At 40.8% G+C, this 21,823-nt stretch overlaps 1 protein-coding gene across 1 annotated transcript in view; it reads left to right on the top strand.

Annotated features, from left to right (window-relative positions):
• adamts3 (ADAM metallopeptidase with thrombospondin type 1 motif, 3) overlaps positions 1-21,823 on the top strand; it is a 217,324-nt gene that overhangs the window by 84,028 nt on the left and 111,473 nt on the right. The window contains exon 5 of the mRNA XM_080432756.1: positions 14,630-14,817. Coding sequence (XP_080288882.1) covers positions 14,630-14,817 — 188 coding nt within the window. The remainder of the gene's footprint in view (positions 1-14,629; positions 14,818-21,823) is intronic.

Genomic DNA, 21,823 nt, shown 5'->3' on the forward strand with positions numbered 1-21,823 from the left:
CTCACACCGCAATTACATCCTTAACGAGAATAGAGTACGGTTTTTGAAATCCTTATTAAAGCTTTTATCTGAGGCCCGGCGGGAGGGTGAATGTTGGCCTTTAATTGTGCACTTTAAACTCCACAGGAGACTTGTGGGGTCTTACAAAGCTCTGGGGGGGGGGGGGGTAGGGGGGGAGGCACAGAGTGTGTGCACGTATACGGGCAACATACACACATACTGTGTACAAACGCATACACACAAACACGTGTGTACGGACGCACGCAACCAACCACCCACCCACACACTCACACACACACACACACACACACACACACACACACACACACACACACACACACACACACACACACACACACACACACACACACACACACACACACAGACACTGCTCAGTCACACCTCCCCAATAAACTCAGGTTTTAATCTAATTTAATTCCCATGTGTAACTCCGGGCGTGTCAGACCCGCATTTGGTTCCATTTGTACACGCTCAGAGTTTTCCTGTGTTTACACGGATCTTAGGAAGCAGCATGATGCCCACTGAACGCATACAGAGCACTGCTGCTGCTTTTTAATCCTCCTCCTCCCATCGTGTGAGTTTCCTGGTCCAGCATTTATTCTCCCCTCCCTGACTGGGTGAACCAGTGGTAATTAGGCGGCTGGTTGTCGCTGCTCTCCCCGCTCATTTGGAACCCAGTCGGCGGTCCGAGGAAAGAATAAAAACTCTGCAAGAACAATGGTTTGCCTCAGTCATCAAAGACCAGATGTAATTAAGCTCAGTTTTATGTGCCACGCGGGACTAAGAAAACCTCTTTATATGACAAGAAATAAATTGAGGGCAGCAAATCAAATCCAGCTTCTCGGCACCTCATGGGATTTTGGAGCCACCAAGCTAGAGAAGAGATTCATTGGTGAGCCTGTGTCATTCATTTATCAAAATAGCGATTTTGAATGTGTTGGGCCTGCAATGCTTACTCAGGTAGCACATAGCTTAGATGTATTATTACACTCTCATTACCCCTGGCCTCCCGAAAACAAACCTATTTGAAGTTAATTGAAAGTAAAATGCTATTATTATTGCAAATTGTGTTGCAGTGGTAATGGGAAATATCATTCATATAGCTACTGTAAATTGAGATCCAAGACTTGCACTTCCAAGTCGTTGCATCTATATACATATATATATACACACACACACACACACACACACACACACACACACACACACACACACACACACACACACACACACACACACACACACACACACACACACACACACACACACACACACACAATAGAGAACAAAGCACTGGACCACCCGTGGTGGCATGGGAATTGAATAGCGTTCTTTGTCAGATTGATGTACTGTATCTCTGGAGCGGTGAAAAGCTTCTTTTGGTATAAGGACATGAAAGACTTAATGACATCACAGTCGCGGGGTAATAAATAATAAGCACAGCATCCACTTATTTAAGCAGTCAAAGAAAGATGATATCTTCAAACGCAGCAGGATCACATTCAGTCCCTAGTTTGTGTTGTTTCAGGAAAAACAGCAGTGGTAGTGCTGAATACTGTACATACATACACCTACCTTTGTGGCCAAGGGCTTACTGTATGCTCACCTAAAAATAGGTTGTTGCCAATCAATGTTGGGAGATAGAGAGAATACATTGTTGCCACTGAGCTAATAGCAGTGGCAACACGTGCGTGCACACGTGCGTACGTACGTGCGTACGTACGTGCATATGTGTGTGTGAGTGATACACATGCCCGTTTGGCTAGAGGTGCAGAGATACTATTGAAAAAGTGGTAGGATTGATATAGTTTTAGAAGAAGGCAGTCGCACACCTCAAAGGTTGGCGCATAGGACAACCAAATAGTTGCACATCCTCAGAACGGGTTCTCTGATAACAAATCAAAGATTTTTCAGACCTCGAGTGCGTTAGACCTCAGGACATCAGACATCTGTCCTGATGAAGGTCAAACGACAGAAACGTCGACTTAATAAAGAGCATCCTTTTTTGCAAGTTCCAGGCAGTGTGGGGGACCTTTTTCCCTTCCCTTGATCCCCCTCTGAGGATTGATATTGTGAAGTAATATAATTCTCAGAGTTTTCAGCCCGTTGATGTAAAAGTAAGTAGTAAGTACACAATAATCATGGCCTCGTCTCTCCTGAATGCATTCTGCACTGAAAAGTCTGATCTGATTAGGTTTTAATGCACATAATAGGGTGCAGAATTGCTTTCATACAGATTGCCATTGGGCAGTGGTAAAGCTCTTTGGATAAAGATGCTATTTAAATGCACCATTTACCATCGCAACGGTCGCTGTCGATATCAGCAATTCCTATGAGGCAGTGGTTCTCAAAGTGGGGTCCGGGGATCCTCAGGGGTCCTTGAAGGGGTTCCAGGGGGTCTTCAAATGGGGGTCTGTGGCCAAATACAGTACATATCAATTTGGGGGTACTTGACATGCACATGTTTGAGAACCACAGCCATAAGGTTTTAACCCATTAAAACATGAAGCCGATTCTACAAATGTCTTTTAAATCCCAACAGTTTTCTGAAAAACGTATGTTTCTATATCAGTGGTGCTCAAACTTTTTCATGTCAAGGACCCCCAAAATGATGTGTATTTGGCCGCAAATCAAAAATATGTTGTTCCGGGGACCCCCCAGAAGCAATCTGCTGAAGTCCTTGGGTTGTTCCCTAGTCTCTGCAGATAAAAGGATTAGGCCTGTAAATTCACACAAAATCGTACTTTTCAAAACAAACAGAGAGGAGGGAGCACACCTGTGTCGATGAGGTGAGATGAGGTAACGGTATTGACAAAGGATGAGGCCACACGCAGCTCTTAGCCACGACGCAAACGTTTATTTAAAAAGAAACCAACGTTTCGACAGTGAACTCTTCCTCAGGGTTTAATTAACAGAGAATGAACGCACACTTCACTTATAAAGGCACTGGAACAACAACGTCGACAACCAACAATGTGTAACAACCTTGGCAGATGTTTGGCACATTTGTCACACAAATCAATCTCCTGCGCTGAGTAGACTCAAGGTTTTTGCCTTTCTGAGAAACACACTTACACGTAAATTATGTCATGTCTTTTGAAAGACGTCAAAAACATTTCAAACATTTCACAGTAGTATTATCCTTCACCTCCACTCTCACACTCTCTCTCTCACACTCTCTCTCTCACACACTCACACACACACACACACACACGCACGCACGCACGCACGCACGCACACACACACACACACACACACACACACACACACACACACACACACACACACACACACACACACACACACACACACACACACACACACACACACACACACACACACACACACACACACACACACACACACGCTCCATGAATGAATGCATTTTTCGACCTAATCTTAAAATCATTACGTTGCATTCTTGCATGTTTATTCAGCACTGTGACTTATGACCGTCCATTGACTTGCGCCCAGAGGCATGTGAGTGCGAGCGTTTTGGAGAGGCGTGTCGGAGGGTGGCTATTAACACCACCGGGGCAGGCACAGTAGATTTCCACTGGAGAGCGGTGGCGTGGTTCCTGTCGCCTACCTCTGTGCCATTTTTAGCCTGTGGTGCTGCCGCTGGCTGGCCTCTTTGCCACCTTGCCACACTAGTGCCACGTGTGGGTAAAGTGCCTGCTTGCCACAGCAGTGGTTCTCAATCCTTTTTCTTGTCAAGGAACCCTGAGATGATATTTTTGGGCTGCGGACCCCCATCTGAAAATATTTTTAGTATAATTTATTTTGTAATGTGTCCAAATCGTTCGCAATTTTGCACTTAAAAAAAAAAAAAACATATATAGCAGATCAACAAGCTCACAGCTTGATCTTGTAGAGCTGAATAGCCTAAGTATAAAATATGGCTAAAGTGGTTGATCTGATTTTGTTGCTATTAACCCTTTGAGATCGGGAACGCATCTGTGTCACTTTAGATTTCTTTGGCTATTCAAAAATAGCAGATCTACAAGCTCATAGCGCGGCACCGAGTGCAGCGCTATGAGCTTGTAGATCTGCTATTTTTTGAAAAATCATGATTTTTTTTTTGCAAATCTTTGAATATATATAAAATTTCAAAATATTTTTCAAAAAAAACTGTTAGGATTTAGAAGACATTTGTACAGTAGAATGGGCCTCAGGTCTATAAAAGGGTTAAGTCATTTCTCAGGGAGAGAAGCACAGTGCTACGGGGCCTCTCCCCTCCGCTGTGAGGCAGGGCTCCCCTGGGACTGGGCTGTGGCTCGGGGTGGGGTAGACCACTGGTTCTCAACATTAGGGTCTGGGGCCCACCAGGGCGTGTCCTAAATGGACCCTTATACGGGTCTGTAACTCAGAGAGTGTACAAAATGGGTCTTCTTTGGTTCCATTCGTGCACTCTCTGAGTTAATAGAAGCACTGGGGATTTAACAAGGGTTGCCAGATCTGCTTATTATAATTTCCCCGCAAGATTTTATTTGAAAAATAGCCGATCTACAAGCTTGTAGATCTGCTATTTTCAAATAGCTGACGTATATGTTAAAGTGCTCAATGTGGCCCATAGTCGCTTCTTTTGGGCTGGTTTTCCCTAGACCTGGTTGCTTGTTTCTCTCACAGCATCTGGCAACTCACTGCCCCCCTGGTGGTCCCCGAACCCGACGTTGACAGCCGGTGGGGGGGGTAGACTCGGGGCACAGTAGCCGTCTTAAAGCAGCGCTGAGGGGAAGTCCCTGTGCGTTTGAAGTAGGGACCTCAGAACGGCTGTTTACTCTGGGGGGTCGGGGGAGGGGCGCGCCGGCCCCGCCGCACAAGAATGCCTGTGTCCAGTGGTGGAATGTAAACCGAGTACATTTACTCAAGTACTCTACTTTTGAGTACAATTTCGAGGTGCTTTTACTTTGCTTGAAAGCATTTCCATTTTGACATAATTTGTAGGCCTACTTCTATTCCACTGCATCTCAGAGGCAAATTATTGTAACTTTTTACTCCACTACTAAGTATTGGACATCTTTAGTTACCAGTTTACTTTGAAGGCTTAGATTATTAATACAAAACAACACGTTAACCACTTAAAGACATGTTTTATGCTTCGCCTACTTGAAAAAACAGACTATTTGAAAATCTCCAAGCTCGCGTCACGTCGCAAAAGAATTTAACAAAATTTGGGGGATTTAAAAAAAAGTCATACTTATATTTTGATGCCGATACCTTTGTACTTTTACTCAAGTAAAATGTTATGGTTAGGGTTACTTCTTCCATCGCGGCCGCCTGTGTCATGACAGGAACGGCAGCGAGGAGGAATGCGCTCCACAATCCCAACACTGTAGGGGCCGGGGGCACGGCCGAGGTGGCAACCATTTCTCCCTATTTATTTAAGGCCGCCGCTGCCCCCTCACTCAATCACGGGCTGTGTGTCTGCCCACCTCAGCATCACTGGAAGAAGTGAAAAATGGCCCCCACCCACTCCTTTTACAGCCTCTCGCTCGCCAAACACGGCTGCCTGTGAATCCTCTGCCAGATTTGTTTGATTCCATGATTGATCATTGCTGCCACTCGCTAGGGGGCATTGTGAGCTTGTAGATTGGCACTTTTTTTTTGTTGCTATTTTTGGATGCCACCATTGTACAACAAAGTATAACACAGGGTTGAGTGGATAATCAAACTAATTGATGTAAATTAATAAAATTTAATTTTGTCCAATCTGTATTGGTAGAGTATGTTAATTTGCAATGTAACTTATACAATTGGGGTGGTTGTGTTTGGTCTCCCTGCTCTTCTATTGAGACATTTAGATCGTGTCAAAGGTCATGTCAGAAAGTTGCGGATAGATAGGCAACTGGCGGCCCGGGGGCCACACACGGCCCCCACCTTCACTTAATGCGGCCCGCAGGTTAATATCGGAATACTGATATATTATTGATTTCAGCTGCTACAATTCTAAACATGCAAACATGACCCGCTTTAATTACTTCAGTCTATATTAGTAGCTTAATGACTAGTTTAAAATGTATCTTTTTTATGTCCAATGTATTTGTATTTAAGTTCATAACGTTAAAGTTAGGGTAAGTGATATTTTAGGGTTAAAACAAAAAGTATTTTTTTTAAAGGTTAAAGCACTATATTCTGATAGTAATCATTGCTACAGAGTGTTTGTTCAGTAACAGGAGTCTCCCCGTCTCTCTAGCTCTTTAATAAACAGAAAATACATTTTCTGGTAGGTGTCAAAATCTCAGCCAATCAGGAGAAAGTACCCATTTTTAAGCTTTATTTTTATAGTGTTCCAGTTCTAATTTGGTCTGCTCATTTCTTAGTGTCATCACTTCCAAATTCACTTGTTTAATCTATATCCTGATTGAGTTCTCTATCCTGATTGGATAAAATTGGAAATGAAACTGAAACTGAAACGAAAATGCATTTTCTGTTTTATAAAGAGCTGGAGAGACATGGAGACTCCTTATATGGACAGGACACGTAACGAGCACTATCAGAACATAGACCCATTTTGCAATTATTTTAATAATTGCAAATCACTTACCCTACCTTTAACATAAGTATAACTAAATGCATTTGAAATTAAATAAAAATGTTACTTTTCAGCATTCCAATTGAAAAATAGCAAAAATAGCAGATCTACAAGCTCAAAACACATCGCACTGCAACGCGTTTTGAGCTTGTAGATCGGCAATTTTTGCTACTTTTGTGTGACATAGAATGGCCCGACTGTACAGTATATGCAATGTGGCCCTCTGTAGTGAGTGTGGAAATATAGTGGCCCTCTCCATCATCAAAGTTGCCCACCCCTGAGATAGACAATCTCACAACAATATTTTCTAGCTAAAGCTTTCCCCACAGTAACTGAAAATATACTGGTATAGAGCCCTGAGAGACTCCACTCAACCATATGGGGTTTAAGTGCTTAACAGAGGCTGACCTTGGCCATAAAAGCAGAAAGCAAAGTATTGCCAGGGGAGAGCTAAGTGCTCTCTTTCCATCAGTAGTAGCCAGTGATGGGAAAGTAACTAAGTACATTTACTCAAGTACTGTACTTAAGTCCACTTGAGAGGTATTTTTTACTTCACTTGAGTATATCCATTTTTTAAATACGTTATACTTCTACTCCACTACCTCACAGAGGCAAATATTTTACTTTTCAGATTGAGATTATTGCAGATCTACTAGTGAGCTTGTGGATCTGCTATTTTCCCATTGATTCTGACACATTTTGAAGTTAAAAAGATGTTGTGAAATGGGACATTTCTGCACAATTAATACTTTTACATGTGCTACTTTAAGTAACAAAAGTAACTTGTGATGCCAATACTTTTGAGTTTTTCTCAAGTAACATTTTGAATACAGGACTCTAACTTGTAAGAGAGTATTTCTACATTGTGTGGTATTGCTACTTTTACTTAACTACTTCCACAATGCATACAAAATGCATTGTTCTTAAGGTCTAACACATTGAAGTTTCTAGATCTAGTAGAATTTAAAACTGCACACAAATTATTTATAAAGCAAGGAATACATGACTACCTGGAAATATACATACAGTGTTCAAGGATAGGGAGGGGACTCAGGGAAGGTAAGAACTGAGAAGGGACTTAAAACAACCTATAGTTTGCACCACTCTGCAGAGCATGTGCATATCTGTCTGTGGAGTGTTGTTGGTGGTGGTAAGAATGGTTTACCGGAGGATGTCAAACATTGTAAAAAATGTCATACAATTAAAAAAACAAACAGTATGAAGCAGATTATTCTGGAGAAATACAGACTTGCTGATTGAGGGATTTATAGACCATAGTAATTATATAGCCTACAGTATATAACTCGAAAAAGTGCTTCCCGGAGCACAGGTCTCCGCCAGGTCAGGTAGGTTATGCCAGCAATGTTGATGGAATATGAAGAATTGGACAGATTTGTCTTGATCACATTACTATAGAGATAACGTGTACCGATTTGCGTGACGTGTGGACAAATATCTGTAGGAGTAATATCAATATCTCCTGCAAAGGATTGGGCATAAATAAGCTTTGACTTTCAGCCTATACATTTTCGATCCACCAGAAAAAAATGTTAGATTACAGTATGTAATGTGTTGATGACTGTTGATGAGGATCGGAATACAAAATCCAAACTAAGCTACTTCGTAGGCCTATTGGCCCCTGGCACTCTCAGTACTTGAACTGAGTAGCTGCATTTTAACGAGCAGAGCTCATTACCAAAAGGTTAAAGATACATTCACACGAGCAGAGAAGTGATATGAGACCTATTGTCAGGGAGATTAGCAGTGTTTGTTTTATAAGACATATTGGACTATTTAACCTATTAAGACCTGAGGCCGATTCTACAAAATGTCTTCTAAATCCTTACAGTTTTCTGAAACACTTGTTGCTATAACATCAGTGGTTCTCAAACTTTTTCATGTCAAGGGCCCCCAAAATTATATGTATTTTTTATCTCAAAATATTTTGTTCCAGGGACCCCCCCCCCCCCGAAGCAAAGATCTGAGTTACAAATGTTGGCTTTAAAAATATATATATTCAAAGATTTGCACACATTTTCATGATTTTTCTAAAATAGCAGATCTACATGAGCTTGTATATCTGCTATTTTTGAATAGCCTAAAGAAATCTTAAGTGACACAGATGCGTTCCCGGTCTTAATGGGTTAAGCAAACATGTATAGTAGAGTGAAAATGAAAAATGAGAAGATGGAAAATGTAAATCCTACTTCAAGTCATTAACTTCATCAATCAGTGGCCATGTTGTTTGGGTAATTAAGTCCAATTGTCATAATAACCAGCCATATGTTTGCTATTGCACAATTCAGTCAGGAACACTCTCGTCATCGATTTAAGCATTACTGCAACAAATGGAGTTCATTTGGTGCTGACGGCTCCGCTCTTATGATGCTCGCTGAATTAGGAAAGTATAATGTGGGGTATTTTTATCGTAAATTACTGCCGTACTTCGCCATACTATGTCATACAAAAATAGCAAAAAAAGCCGTTCAAAACGCGTTGCAGTGCGACGCGTTTTGAGCTTGTAGATCTGCTATTTTTGAATTGGAATCCTGGAAAGTAAAATTTGTATTTAATTTCAAACCCATTTAGTTATACTTATGTTAACTGAAATGAATGTAACAGCTGAAATCAATAACATATCATTATTCCGATATTAACCTGTGGGCCGCATTAAGTGAAGGTGGGGGGCCGCATGTGGTCCCCGGGCCGCCATTTGCCCATGTATTCCATAGGTATATAAGAGCGGGTCCAAAGAAGACATTGCATTTATGTTTTTGAATATACAAGTCCACTCAGTATATGTGTTGAAGTGTCCATGAGTCAGACACTTAACCCTGACAGCTCCCCCCTGAGTGCTCATAATGACCATCTGAGAAGCCATCAGCTGCAGCACGAGCTGGAACTGAATTTTCCCCATGGGATTAGTAAAGGCAAGGCAAGGCCAAATGTGTTTGTATAGCACATTTCATCAACAAGGCAATTCAATGTACTTTATATTTGTAAAAAACGTACACCTGCACACCTAGATTAAAAGTGCAGTAGTAGCAGGTGCGTAGGCTGAACGAGTGAACAACATCATCAACAATAAAAATGGCCCTCACACTGCCAGCGTGCACGGTAACATGAAGCAATTTATTAGAAGCAACGTTTCAGCCATGCTTGAGGAAAAGGTCATCTGGGGAAATAAAAAAGCAAAAGAAATGAAAATAAAACAGAAAAATAAGAGAGTAAAATTACAGTGCAGAAGTAATCCCAACAAAGCAGTGGCTCTGTGGGTGGAGCGGCCGTTTGGGAAATGGAAGGTTATCGTTTTTTTTTCTTTTTTACTTAAGTAAAAGTATCAATACTGCAATGTAGAAATACTCTTGTTACAAGTAACAAGTCCGGAATTCTACATTTATTTGAGTAAAAGTACAAAAGTTATTGGTATCAAAATATACTTAAAGTACAAAAGTAAAAGTACTCATTATGCAGAATGTCCCATTTCACACGCACTGTGAGCTTGTAGATCGGCTATTTTCAAATGGTTGGGCTGAAGTGGTTAATGTGTGTTTTGTGATAATAATCAAAATCTACAAAGTAACTAGTAAACTAAAGTTTTCAAATTATTGTAGTGGAGCAAAAGTGCAATATTTGCCTCTGAGATGTAGTGGAGTAGAAGTTAAAGTACTGAAAATTGGAAATATTCCAGTAAAGTAAAAAATACATCAAAATTGGACTAAATTACTTGAGTACATGTACTTAGTTACTTTACTCCACTGACTGTAGCAGCTCCTGATTAAAAGGTTGCATGTTTCCTTTTTGCTGCAGGTGTGTGAATTGATTGATTGATTGATGTACTTTATTTAGTAAGACATGAGAATAACAGTACATGGAAGTACAAATTCACAATACAAGGTCTACTCAACTGGAAGACTCATTAAGCACTAAGCTTGTTTAAGATGAGAACCCCATGCACACAAATCATGATGACATATAAGAGACAGACAGATATACACACTACTATACAGAATGTCATACAATCAGTTTAGGTTACTGGTATGAAGAGTGAAAAATATGTACAAAAGAAAAAAATGAAAAGGGGGGGGCAGGGGGGCTAGGTTAAGACTTAGACAGGGGCCATTTTTGAATTGCAGCCTCCTGAAGGTGTATCTTTAGGGCAGTTTTGAAAGTGAGTAGGGTTTTACACTCCTTTACTCCTTTTGGTAGGGCATTCCACATTTTTGATGAATAGCATGAGAACGAGTTAATTCCCTTTGTTGAGCCAAATCTGGGTTGAACATGATTTGTGGAGCTGCCTCTGGTGTTATGATCATGGACTTCATTAACATTTTGGAAGTATTTTGACAAATACAGGGGGATCCCAATGTTGTGGTGTATCTTGAAGACCAGGCCCATAGCAAGTTGCTGTACTCTGTCCTCAACCCTGAGCCATCCAATCCTAGCAAAATGAGCAGGGGTTAGATGGGTTTTGTGATTGAGGCCAAGAAGTAGCCTTACAAGTTTGTTTTGGGATGTTTGGAGCCTTGTTTTTAAGGCCTTGGAGGTGTTGTGATACCATGAAGTGCATGCATAATCATAATAACCTTGTATGAGGGCCCCTGCAAGAATTTTCAGAGTATTCTTACTGACTAGACGATCAATCTTCCACAAATAACGTGTTGTTTGGTTGACCTTTTTGATCACTCTTTCGGCGTTTTTGTTACCGGAGAGGTTTGCCTCCAAGATGGAACCCAGGTAGGTAATTTCCTCCTTTCTTGTGATAACATCATCACCCACTTTGATCGTGAAACTCTCAGCCTTGCTAAGGTTAGGACTGGACCCAAAGAGGATGGAATATGAATGTAATATTGTAAAGCGCTTTTGGATAAAGGTGCTATAGATATAAATGCACAATTTACCATTTACTCGAACCGTAGCATCCCTATTCAGGGGGCAGCATTTGTCAAAAATAGCAGGTCTACAAGTTCGCAATGGTCACACAACTGTTCAAAGAACTTTTTGATTGGTTATTTGCAGAAAAGAGATTTGGTGTAGAGGGGGAAAGAATCGTGCCGAGCCAACTCCTATCAAGTTGACTAAGTTCAGAGAGTTTAAGTGGTTAACCCATTAAGAGCGGGAACACATCTGTGTCACTTTAGATGTCTTTGGCAATTCAAAAATAGCAGATTTACAAGCTCATGAGCTTACAAGCTTTGAGCTTGTAGATCTGCTATTTTAGATTTGAGCTAAAAAAGCATTATTTTACACTTTGGCTATTGAAAAATAGCAGATATACAAGCTCATAGCGCGGCACCGAGTGCCGCGCTATGAGCTTGTAGATCTGCTATTTTTGAAAAATCTTGAAAGTTTGTGCAAATCTTTGAATATATCTTTTTTAAAGCGAACATTTGTAACTCAAATCTTTGCTTCTGGGGGTCCCTGGAACAAAGCATTTTATAAATATTCGCTTTTAAAAATATACATTCAAAGATTTGCGCACATTTTCACGATTTTTCAAAAATAGCAGATCTACACGCTATTTTTGAATAGCCAAATAAATCTAAATTGACAGAGATGCGTGCCCGGATTGACTGGGTTAAATGGACCTTCTTGGTGAGAATGGTCTGTTGATTGGAAACGTAGAAATGTGTGACTGATTAGAAAAACGTATTCAATCAGCAGACTGACTGTGACAGTTGATTACAGCTGGGGTGTAAAAACCCTGTCCTGCATTAACTAGCGCAACGCTCCATTTCACAATCATTGGCACCACAGTTTATATTTTTCAAAACTCTAGGCCTGAAGAAAAGTGTGGTTGAATGAATATATGTAATTACTGCAGTGGAAAGATTCCCTGAACTTTTGCACCCGGAGCGACATGTTTGTTTTCAAAACCAAATGAGATGTAAATTCTAAAACACACATGGCACAGATGTACACATACACATCTCATGAATAGGTTTAATTGCTTCATTTATACTAATTAACTAAATAAATATACCCCCAGAAAGGGTAATCACACAATTTAACCACTTAAGCCCTATTTTAAAAAGACAAATAGAGGAAATAGGCAATTTGCGAGCTCACAACATGTCACATTGTGACTCGTTGTAAGCTCGTAGTTCTGTTGTTGTTTTTGTTTTCTTTTTAAATTGTTTGTAATGTTTTAACTTTTGATTTTGCCTATGATGACATGCCAAGTGCAGCTGTTTTTCTCCGCTCGGTTGTTTGCTTCCATTACAATTGTAATGTGCTTTTCTTCCCCGTTTGTTTTCGTTTGATTCACAGAAGTGAGCTGATTAGGCTTCACAATCATTCTCAACGAGCTCTCTAAATTAATTAAAAAAGAAAGAAAACAAAAATCAGGCCATTATGGTAGCACAGCATGGCTTTTATTTATGGCTCAAAGCAGTGTTTCTTTGTTCTTTTGCTCTGTTATGATTCATATGAGCATGTACTGTATGCTACGGTACGTTATTAACCCATTAAGACCTGAGGCCGATGATACAAATGTCTTCTAAATCTCAACAGTTTTGTGAAAAAACGTATGTTGCTATATATCAGTGGTACTCAAACTTTTTCATGTCAAGGACCCCGAAAATTATATGTATTTGGCCACGGACCCCCATCTCAAAATATTTTGTTCCAGGGACCCCTAGAAGCAAATATTTGAGTTAAAATGTTCGCTTTAAAAAATATATATATATATTCAAAGATTTGCACAAATGTTCACGATTCTTAAAAAATTGCAGATCTACAAGCTCATACAGTAGCTTGGCACGAAATGACACGCTATGAGCTTGTAGATATGCTATTTTTGAATAGCCAAAGTAATAAATACAATAAAATAATAGTTAAAGTGGTTAAAATCGAAAATGACACAGACACATTCCCAGTTTTAATAGGTTAATGTCAAGGACCTCCACTCTGAGAGCGTACAAATGGAACCATGGTTCTTTGGACTTTTGCTCTGCTATGATTCATATGAGCATGTACTGTATGCTACAGTATGTGACACATTTAATCACTTAAACCCTATGTACTTCATTGACTGGAGGTTCCCCAGGGGGGGGGTCTATACTAGCTCTTCTCCTTTATTCCATCTACACCAAATCTTTTCGCTTAAAATAGCTACAAGCTCACAACACGTTTGGGGAACGCTAAGGGTCATGTGATTAAACAGAACTCAAACTTTCAACCATGAAGTTGTTGATTCAATCATGAGGTCTGCCACACATCTGAATAGATGTAACAGTTTGTTTCTTAGTTTTGCAGCTTCTTATGCAGTTAACCGCATAAATCCTTGCGTCCATTTGACGAAAACAGCTGAACATTTTGGTGAAAATAGAACAATGTAGAATGTCGTTATTTGGATCACCAAAGAAACTGTAAAATGTGGACTGTATACTAGCCATCACTGGGTATTATTTACCTTTTTTTTCTCCAACGTTGTATCGCAAATGTGAATGTATTGACGTGGTCCTATGCATGTATTTGCATGTTTGAAAATGTAAAGATGCATCTTTGATGTATTGTCAGTAGCAGCCTGTGCATTATGCAGATTTATTCATTTCTGATGGAGGTCCAAATGACTTTCTGCGATTACCGTGAGCCACAAGGTGTACCCTACTGCCACTAATTAGGGGTGTGTGTTTGTGTGTGTGTGTGTGTGTGTGTGTGTGTGTGTGTGTGTGTGTGTGTGTGTGTGTGTGTGTGTGTGTGTGTGTGTGTGTGTGTGTGTGTGTGTGTGTGTGTGTGTGTGTGTGTGTGTGTGTGTGTGTGTGTGTGTGTGTGTGTGTGTGTGTGTGTGTTTCAATTTAGTACAATACTTTTCTTAGTGATTATACTCTGATAATGTTTTCGAATAATCGAGAAGCATGTTTTAGGTGATAGGGCTTAAGTGGTAAAAAATAGCGGATATACAAGCTCACAACGCATCACATTGCATTGTGCCTAAATGCCCAAAATAGGGACACCAGGTTTAAAGTGGTTAAACGTTGTCTTTTCCTGGTCTTATTACATTGACGGAACTTATCAGACTGTTGAGTGAAATGATCAACCGTCTGATGGCTGTCTCCCTGTGCCGTACAGAGCCAGTGCTGGATGTGGCGAGGGCCCTTGACGCGGTCGCCAGTCGGGTGAACAAGACTGTCCGCAGACGGCGCCACGCCGGGGATGACGACTACAACATCGAAGTTCTCCTGGGCGTGGACGACTCGGTGGTGCGCTTCCATGGCAAGGAGCACGTGCAGAATTACCTCCTGACCCTCATGAACATAGTAAGTTCAAACCGCTCACCTCTGAAGCCAGTCAGCGCAGGCTGAAATATTCACACTTTGAGTTTTGTTGATTTTGACGAAACAATTGATGTAGTTTTAGTCATAGTCTTTTGAATACAATTCTATTTCGTTTTTGTCGTATTTCAGTCATCTGAAATGTTTTAGTTTTTGTCTAGTTTTAGTCGACTAAATATCGTAAGATTATAGTCGACTAAATCTACAGTTGATTTGTCGACTAAAATGTATTTTGGTTGGCCTTGACGGTGTCGCAACGGCTGATTTTACACTTGGTTGCATGCTGAAAATAGCCGATCTATAAGCTCACAACGCGTCGCAACGCGTTGTGAGCTTGTAGATCTGCTATTTTCAGAGCGCAACACCCAAACATAAAATTACTTTTAGTTGTACTGGATCTCTTCTCCACTAGTCCCTCCCTAACTGTTTAGTCTAGTTTTTATTTGTTACCGAAAGTGTCAATATATTTAGTCTTAGTTTTAGTCATCGTAGCTTAGTTTTCATTTCGTTTTATTTCGTTTTCGTCAGTGAAGAAATCACTGACGAACATTTTTTTGTCGACGAAATCAACACTGCTGTGTTGAAATCCATAGACACTGATAGAAGTACTGTATTGGGTTTTGTTTCTCTGGCTCCTTAGAGGCAAGCTATAAAGAAGGGGGTCTGTCTGTCCTTGTGTCTGGAGATAATCTTGCTAATGCTAACCCTGATCACTGATCAGCGCCAACGTTCCTGTGCACACTGCCAGTAGGCCCACAGAAGTACCTCCACTAAGTCTTTTATTTTCTACACGTACTGTGTATGCCTTATACTATACTGGAATATTTAACGTACATTTTATAATGCCCAATTTTGGAGTCATATATGTCATAGATGACTTATTATCACAGGCTGACCATATGAAGTCCGGGATTCACATTGAAGCAACGCAGGTCATCAAATTATTAGCTTAGGAATGGGACTAAAATAAAACAAAAAAATATCCATGAATTCAACTCTCCATGGGATGACTAATCAAAAAAATGTGGGGGGGGGGGGAGGTGAACTATCCCTTTAAGCGTTCACTCTTCTCTGTCTATTGTAAATTTGTCCTACACCTTCACCTGTATCTCTGTCACACTGATGCACTGCACCGGAGAGACAGAACTGGAGTCAGAAGATAAACTGTCACAATATTGACATTAGCACAACATGTTCTCCATGTTCTCCTCTGCTGTGGTTTGGTGAGCTGCTGTGAATGTGAATGTATTGACGCCGTCCTGTGGAGTTCAGTTGTCGTTGCTTTGTATTAGATATACGGGATGGTGAAATACTATTTCGCAAATCCGCTGTGAAACAAACACATTTGCATCGTTTATTTCTATTCGATACGGGATGGTAAAATGATATTCCGCTGTGGAAAAGCAAATAACCATTCAATTGTTGTTGCTTTGTCGGTGTATTGAAATCTATAGAATCTGATAGAAGTATTTAGTTTAGTTTCTATGGGGTTGCTCCTCAGAGTCAAGCTTTATAGAAGAGGGTCTTAAGGTACAAGATGGTGAAATTATATACCGCCTCATATTGCAAAATGTGAATGTATTGACCTGGTCCTGTTGTCTGTAGTATATGCAGGATGGTTGAATGATGCTCATCTTCACCACCTGGACATAGATAGCGCTTCTGCATTCTATTTCAATATTGTCACATTTGTGATACGTTGGAAAATACTGTCAGAAATGCCTCTATTCCTGTGACACCCAAAATCCTGGATGGTAACGCTATGTGACCGAGTCCCGATCTACTGCGATGGGTGAGGTCACAGATGGGGCTAGACCCCAGGGTTGCCAGATCTGCTTATTATAATTTCCCGCAAGATTTTATTTTAAAATAGCCGATCTACAAGCTCACAACGTTGTGAGCTTGTAGATCTGCTATTTTCAAATAGCTGATGTATATGTTAAAGTACTCATGTGGCCCATAGTCGCTTCTTTTGGGCTGGTTTTCCTAGACCTGGTTGCTTGTTTCTCTCACATAATCTGGCACCACTGCTAGACCCCCATCAGCCCAGGGCTCCCTAAACCCTGTTCAGGAGCAGCGTTATCCCCAGCATTTCTGGGTTATCCCCCAAAAACAAGGTTCAAACTAAAGCAATCGAATGTTTGTTATCTGATCAAGGAGGCCTGCATGCTGGAGTTGAACGGAGTGCCCTGAGTGTTCTGAAGATGCTAACTGTGGGCTCTTGACTGCTTAACCTGGGACTTAAATACATGTGTGAAATAAGGTTAAGTGAGGCCTGGGCTTTCTGTGGCCTAGTTTAGCTTGGCGTAGTTTCTGAAACGCTAGTGTGAAAAGCCTGTACGGTATTTATGTTTTGGGCTTGGATATCTATCAGTAAGACCAAATGCTTTTTCTTTGGCGTTTGACAACACATCTGGATAATCAGAGGCAATCCTCATGTGCCATTCCCTCCAGATTAAATTCATTAGAATAATCTTTACTCATAAAAAGGACTGAAGTACCTAAGAAACCATCCATATGTTCCTCCACTCGCCAGAACCATAACTCTATTAATCCATTAAGACCAGGAACGCATCTGTGTCATTTTAAGATTTCTTTGGCTATTCAAAAATAGCAGATATACAAGCTCATAGCACGACACCGAGTGCCGCGCTATGAGCTTGTAGATCTGCTATTTTGTGGGGGTCCTCTATTTTGTGGGGGGCTTCTGGGGGTCCCTGGAACGACATATTTTGAGATTGGGGTCCGCGGTCATTTTGGGGGTCCTTGACATGGAAAAGTTGGAGCACCACTGATATAGCAACATACTGTTAGTATTTAGAAAACATTTTTAGATACGTATTTGGCCGCGGACCCCCATCTCAAAATGTTTTGTTCCAGTGACCCCCGTGAAGCAAAGATTTGAGTTACAAATGTTCGCTTTAAAAAAAAATATATACTGTAAAAAAAATGTACACACATTTTCAAGATTTTTCAAAAATAGCAGATCTACAAGCTCATAGCGCGGCACCGAGTGCCGCGCTATGAGCTTGTAGAACTGCTATTTTTGAGTAGCCCAAAGAAATCTTAAAATGACACAGATGCGTTCCCGGAATGAATGGGTTAATTTTCTCAGAAGAAGCCTCCGCTGTGATGTCTGTCATATATATGTGTGACAGTGCGGACCCTCTGCTGTAATGATGAGCCTGATAGAAAAGCAGGCACAATGCCTCGCCCCCCCCCCCCCCCCCCCCACGGTTTTCATGCTGTCTACATACTGTGCATTCTCTCTATCCCTGCTGTTCCTCAGCAATACATCTGATCAAAAGCATGGAGAGGAGAGACGTTCTAGGCTGATGGAAATGAATGTATGAATGCCCACTCACACACGCAACACTTATTCTGATTGTTCACGAGCTGTGGGGAAGCTGCTTAAACACAAAAGATGAGGTTGCCACTGTAAAAGACATAAAAGGCATAAAAGCAATGAAACATTTCAATAATTGAGGACTAGAAGTTTGTTTCGGCGTTGTACCAGGCTTCTATTGTAGCAGTCTGTCTATTGAAAGTCAACTCTGAACCGAATTGTGTCACTATTGATTTTAGTCGTCGTAGGAGTGTAGGCGTTGATTTCTTTTAACGGCACAAAGCAAGTGGCAATGTTCTTGATGACTTCTTGTGCATTTGGATAGGGTGTCTAACTTAGGGGTGTGCCGATATATCGTCCCGCGATATATCGCGATACGTTTTCGTGACGATATGTATCGTTTTGGAAAAAAAAAAAAACGTTTTTTTTACAATAATAATAATCAGGCATGCAAACAGCCCCGAGGTGAAAAGGGTGACAACATGTTGTTTTTTTTCGGGTCAGGTGTCACACTATTGCCCTATTTGGATTCAAAACGGCTATTGTAGCTTAAAAGCTACAAGTTTGCGTCTGAATAATGCAAAAACAGAATTATTTGTTTGCATTTTTTCTCCCCCATATATTTTCATAATAAAAAAGTGCGTATCGTATCGTATCGAAATCGTATCGAAGTTGTGAGCCAAATATCGTATCGTATCGTTTGGTGAAATTAGTGTATCGGCACACCCCGTCTATGATTTGCTACTTTCTTTTCAGTTCCCACTTTGAATGATCGAAACGGGTCTCTTGCAGTGCGTCAAAGCTTGTCACGTTGCGTCTAGACCTGTCACAATCATTACATAATTGCATAATCACGATCATTTGAAATAATCACAATTATTTTTGCATAATCGTCCATTCATCTGTATAATCAATCTCTTGAAAAATGTTCATAAATATATATTTTTTTTGTGTAAATGCCAAAAACACAATTAATTTGTATGACTAATCGCCAGGTAAAATGTCATGATCGTGACAATCCTAATTGCGTCACAGCGTGACGTATCGTGGGCTTGTACATCTGCTATTTTCGGTGCATGACACCTGCGGCAGTATAACTCAGGCTTTTATCCGCTCTGCTTGACTGTTTGTTATTTGGATCAAGACGACGGCTTTGGAAATATCACCACATGTTGGCTTTAAAAAAAAACGATTCAGAACATTCTCATCTTACGCCCATTAGGGAAAATGCTCAAGCAGCCAGTCAGCATGGGTGCCGAGTGTCGGATATTAGCAAGACATCTTGTCTTGTTGGTCCCACACTAAGCATGGCCAGTGGTGCATGTGCGTAGTCATTATGGAGTCTTCCAGTAGAGGTCCCCGCTGGCTTTAGCTGAAGGCACAGAGTAGTGATTACTCTGACCCACACCAAGGCTACAGCAATGTCACACCACAACATTTTATTATTTTTATTTCCCCCCTCTGGGAATGATACATTCCCATTCTCACAGCTGTGCAGCGCACACACGCACGCACGCACGCATGCACGCACACACACACACACACACACACACACACACACACACACACACACACACACACACACACACACACACACACACACACACACACACACAGTTTATTATTCTATTCAGTACGTCTTAAATTCAGTTGCTGAGTTGCTGTTGCCGTCGTCTTTCCTTACATTACATACATACAGTATGGAGATTAGATGGACAGACTCCTATTTATAGATCGCAGAGCCAGCACCTTCGACCAGCAGTGGTCTGTTGTGCAGACAATATTTCCTTCCTCTTCCTCTCTCTCTCTCTCTCTCTCTCTCTCTCTCTCTCTCTCTCTCCAGCATTTGATTTCCAGAACTAGATGGCCTGAAAGCACTTTCAATGTTTGAAGTTGTTTTCGGTTTCAACGTGTCCTAGTCTAGGATAGCCTTCATAAAGTAACTCTTTACAGCTCTGTGTCTTGGCACCTTCAACCCTTTTAACCTGTGCTCACAGCACAAACGACACAGCCAACGGCAGGCATTCATTTCCAACACCAGCTGCCCTGAGCGACATGTGCCGACGAGACCAATTTCGACATCTGTGCGACTTGGCGGCAATAAAACGCTGAGGAAATTCAATGGTTATGCAAATGAGCAGCGACAGATTCAAGTGACCCCAAGCAGCAGCCAATCATGGCACACGTGTTTCGTCTTCTTTTGCCATGAAACGCTCCCGAATTTTAAACTAGCTAACTTTAAATGAGCTTTAACCACATGAACACTAGCATCCCCATTCTGGGTCTGTCATAATGGGTGCACATTCGGCAAAAATGTCCTGACAAGCTGCAGTTGTCACAAAGAGAAGTCTAACACACTTCAGCCAGTTAAAGGTAGAAGGGCTCGGTGCTCAACAGGGACAACTTGAATAAGAAGAAAAGAAAATGCTCGTTTCAAAACACACAATTTGCCCATTTTTACCCAAAGTGAAATTTGGAGTGCTCCAGTATTATTTGAGTAGTCTCTTTTGAAGTGCCCAGGTATTTTTCTTCTTATTCAAGCTGCAATTGTACTTCAGCACCACCAGAACACAGAATGTTTGCAAATGGAGGAGTTGGATAGTCCTTCGCAGAGTGACACTCTTCAGTGACCTTTATCAGAGCATGTACATGTAATGTATTCACCTGTAATGACTCTGATTGTCCTTGGTGAGTGCTACGTCAATGGATGTCTTTTTAACCCATTAAGACCGGGAATGCATCTGTGTCATTTTAAGATTTCTTTGGCTATTAAAAAAATAGCAGATCTACAAGCTCATAGCGCGGAGAGCTTGTAGATCTGCTTATTTTTTTTTAATCGTGGAAAATGTGTGCAAATCTTTGAATATATATATATTTTAAAGCGAACATTTTTACCCCCATCTCAAAATATGTTGTTCCAGGGACCCCCAGAAGCAAAGATTTGAGTTAAAAATGTTCGCTTAAAAAAAATATATATATTAAAAAATGTCCACAAATGTTCAAGATTTTTCAAAAATAGCAGATCTACAAGCTCATACATAGCGTGGCAGTCGGTGCTTGTATATCTACTATTTTTGAATAGCCAAAGACATCTAAAATGACAGAGATGCGTTCCCGGTCTTAATGTATTAATACAGAGAATCTGCATTTCTCATATCCTGTCAGGAACAGCCATACGAGAAGTAATTAAGTGATTAGGTCAGAGATTGTATTGTCGGCATCAGTCGAGAACACAGGAGTCTACAGTATCCCTGTTACAATGCGCTAGACCACAGTTACCACATGACTACCAAGCCTTTACTACTCGTATGCTGATTTGGCGGTGCACGGGATATATCATATGAGAAAATCATATTAAAGTCATATGAGATATACTGTACACGTAACTAAATGTTCTTCCCCTATCATTTCCATCAGTAAGTTGTCTTAACCTTCACCAGTATCTCTACATTACATTACATTACATTACATTACATTACGGTCATTTAGCAGGCGCTTTTATCCAAAGCGACTTACAATAAGTGCATTCAACATAGGTAGGGAAGGAAACTACTAATCACCAGAAGTCTTAAGTGCATTCTCTTCTAAAACAAGCAACTAAGAGTATACCTAGCGCTAAGGTAAAAGTGCAATATATCAGCTACC

The sequence above is a fragment of the Gymnoscopelus braueri genome (genome assembly GCF_963280865.1).
Source record: "Gymnoscopelus braueri genome assembly, chromosome: 7".
NCBI classification, from domain to species: domain Eukaryota; kingdom Metazoa; phylum Chordata; class Actinopteri; order Myctophiformes; family Myctophidae; genus Gymnoscopelus; species Gymnoscopelus braueri.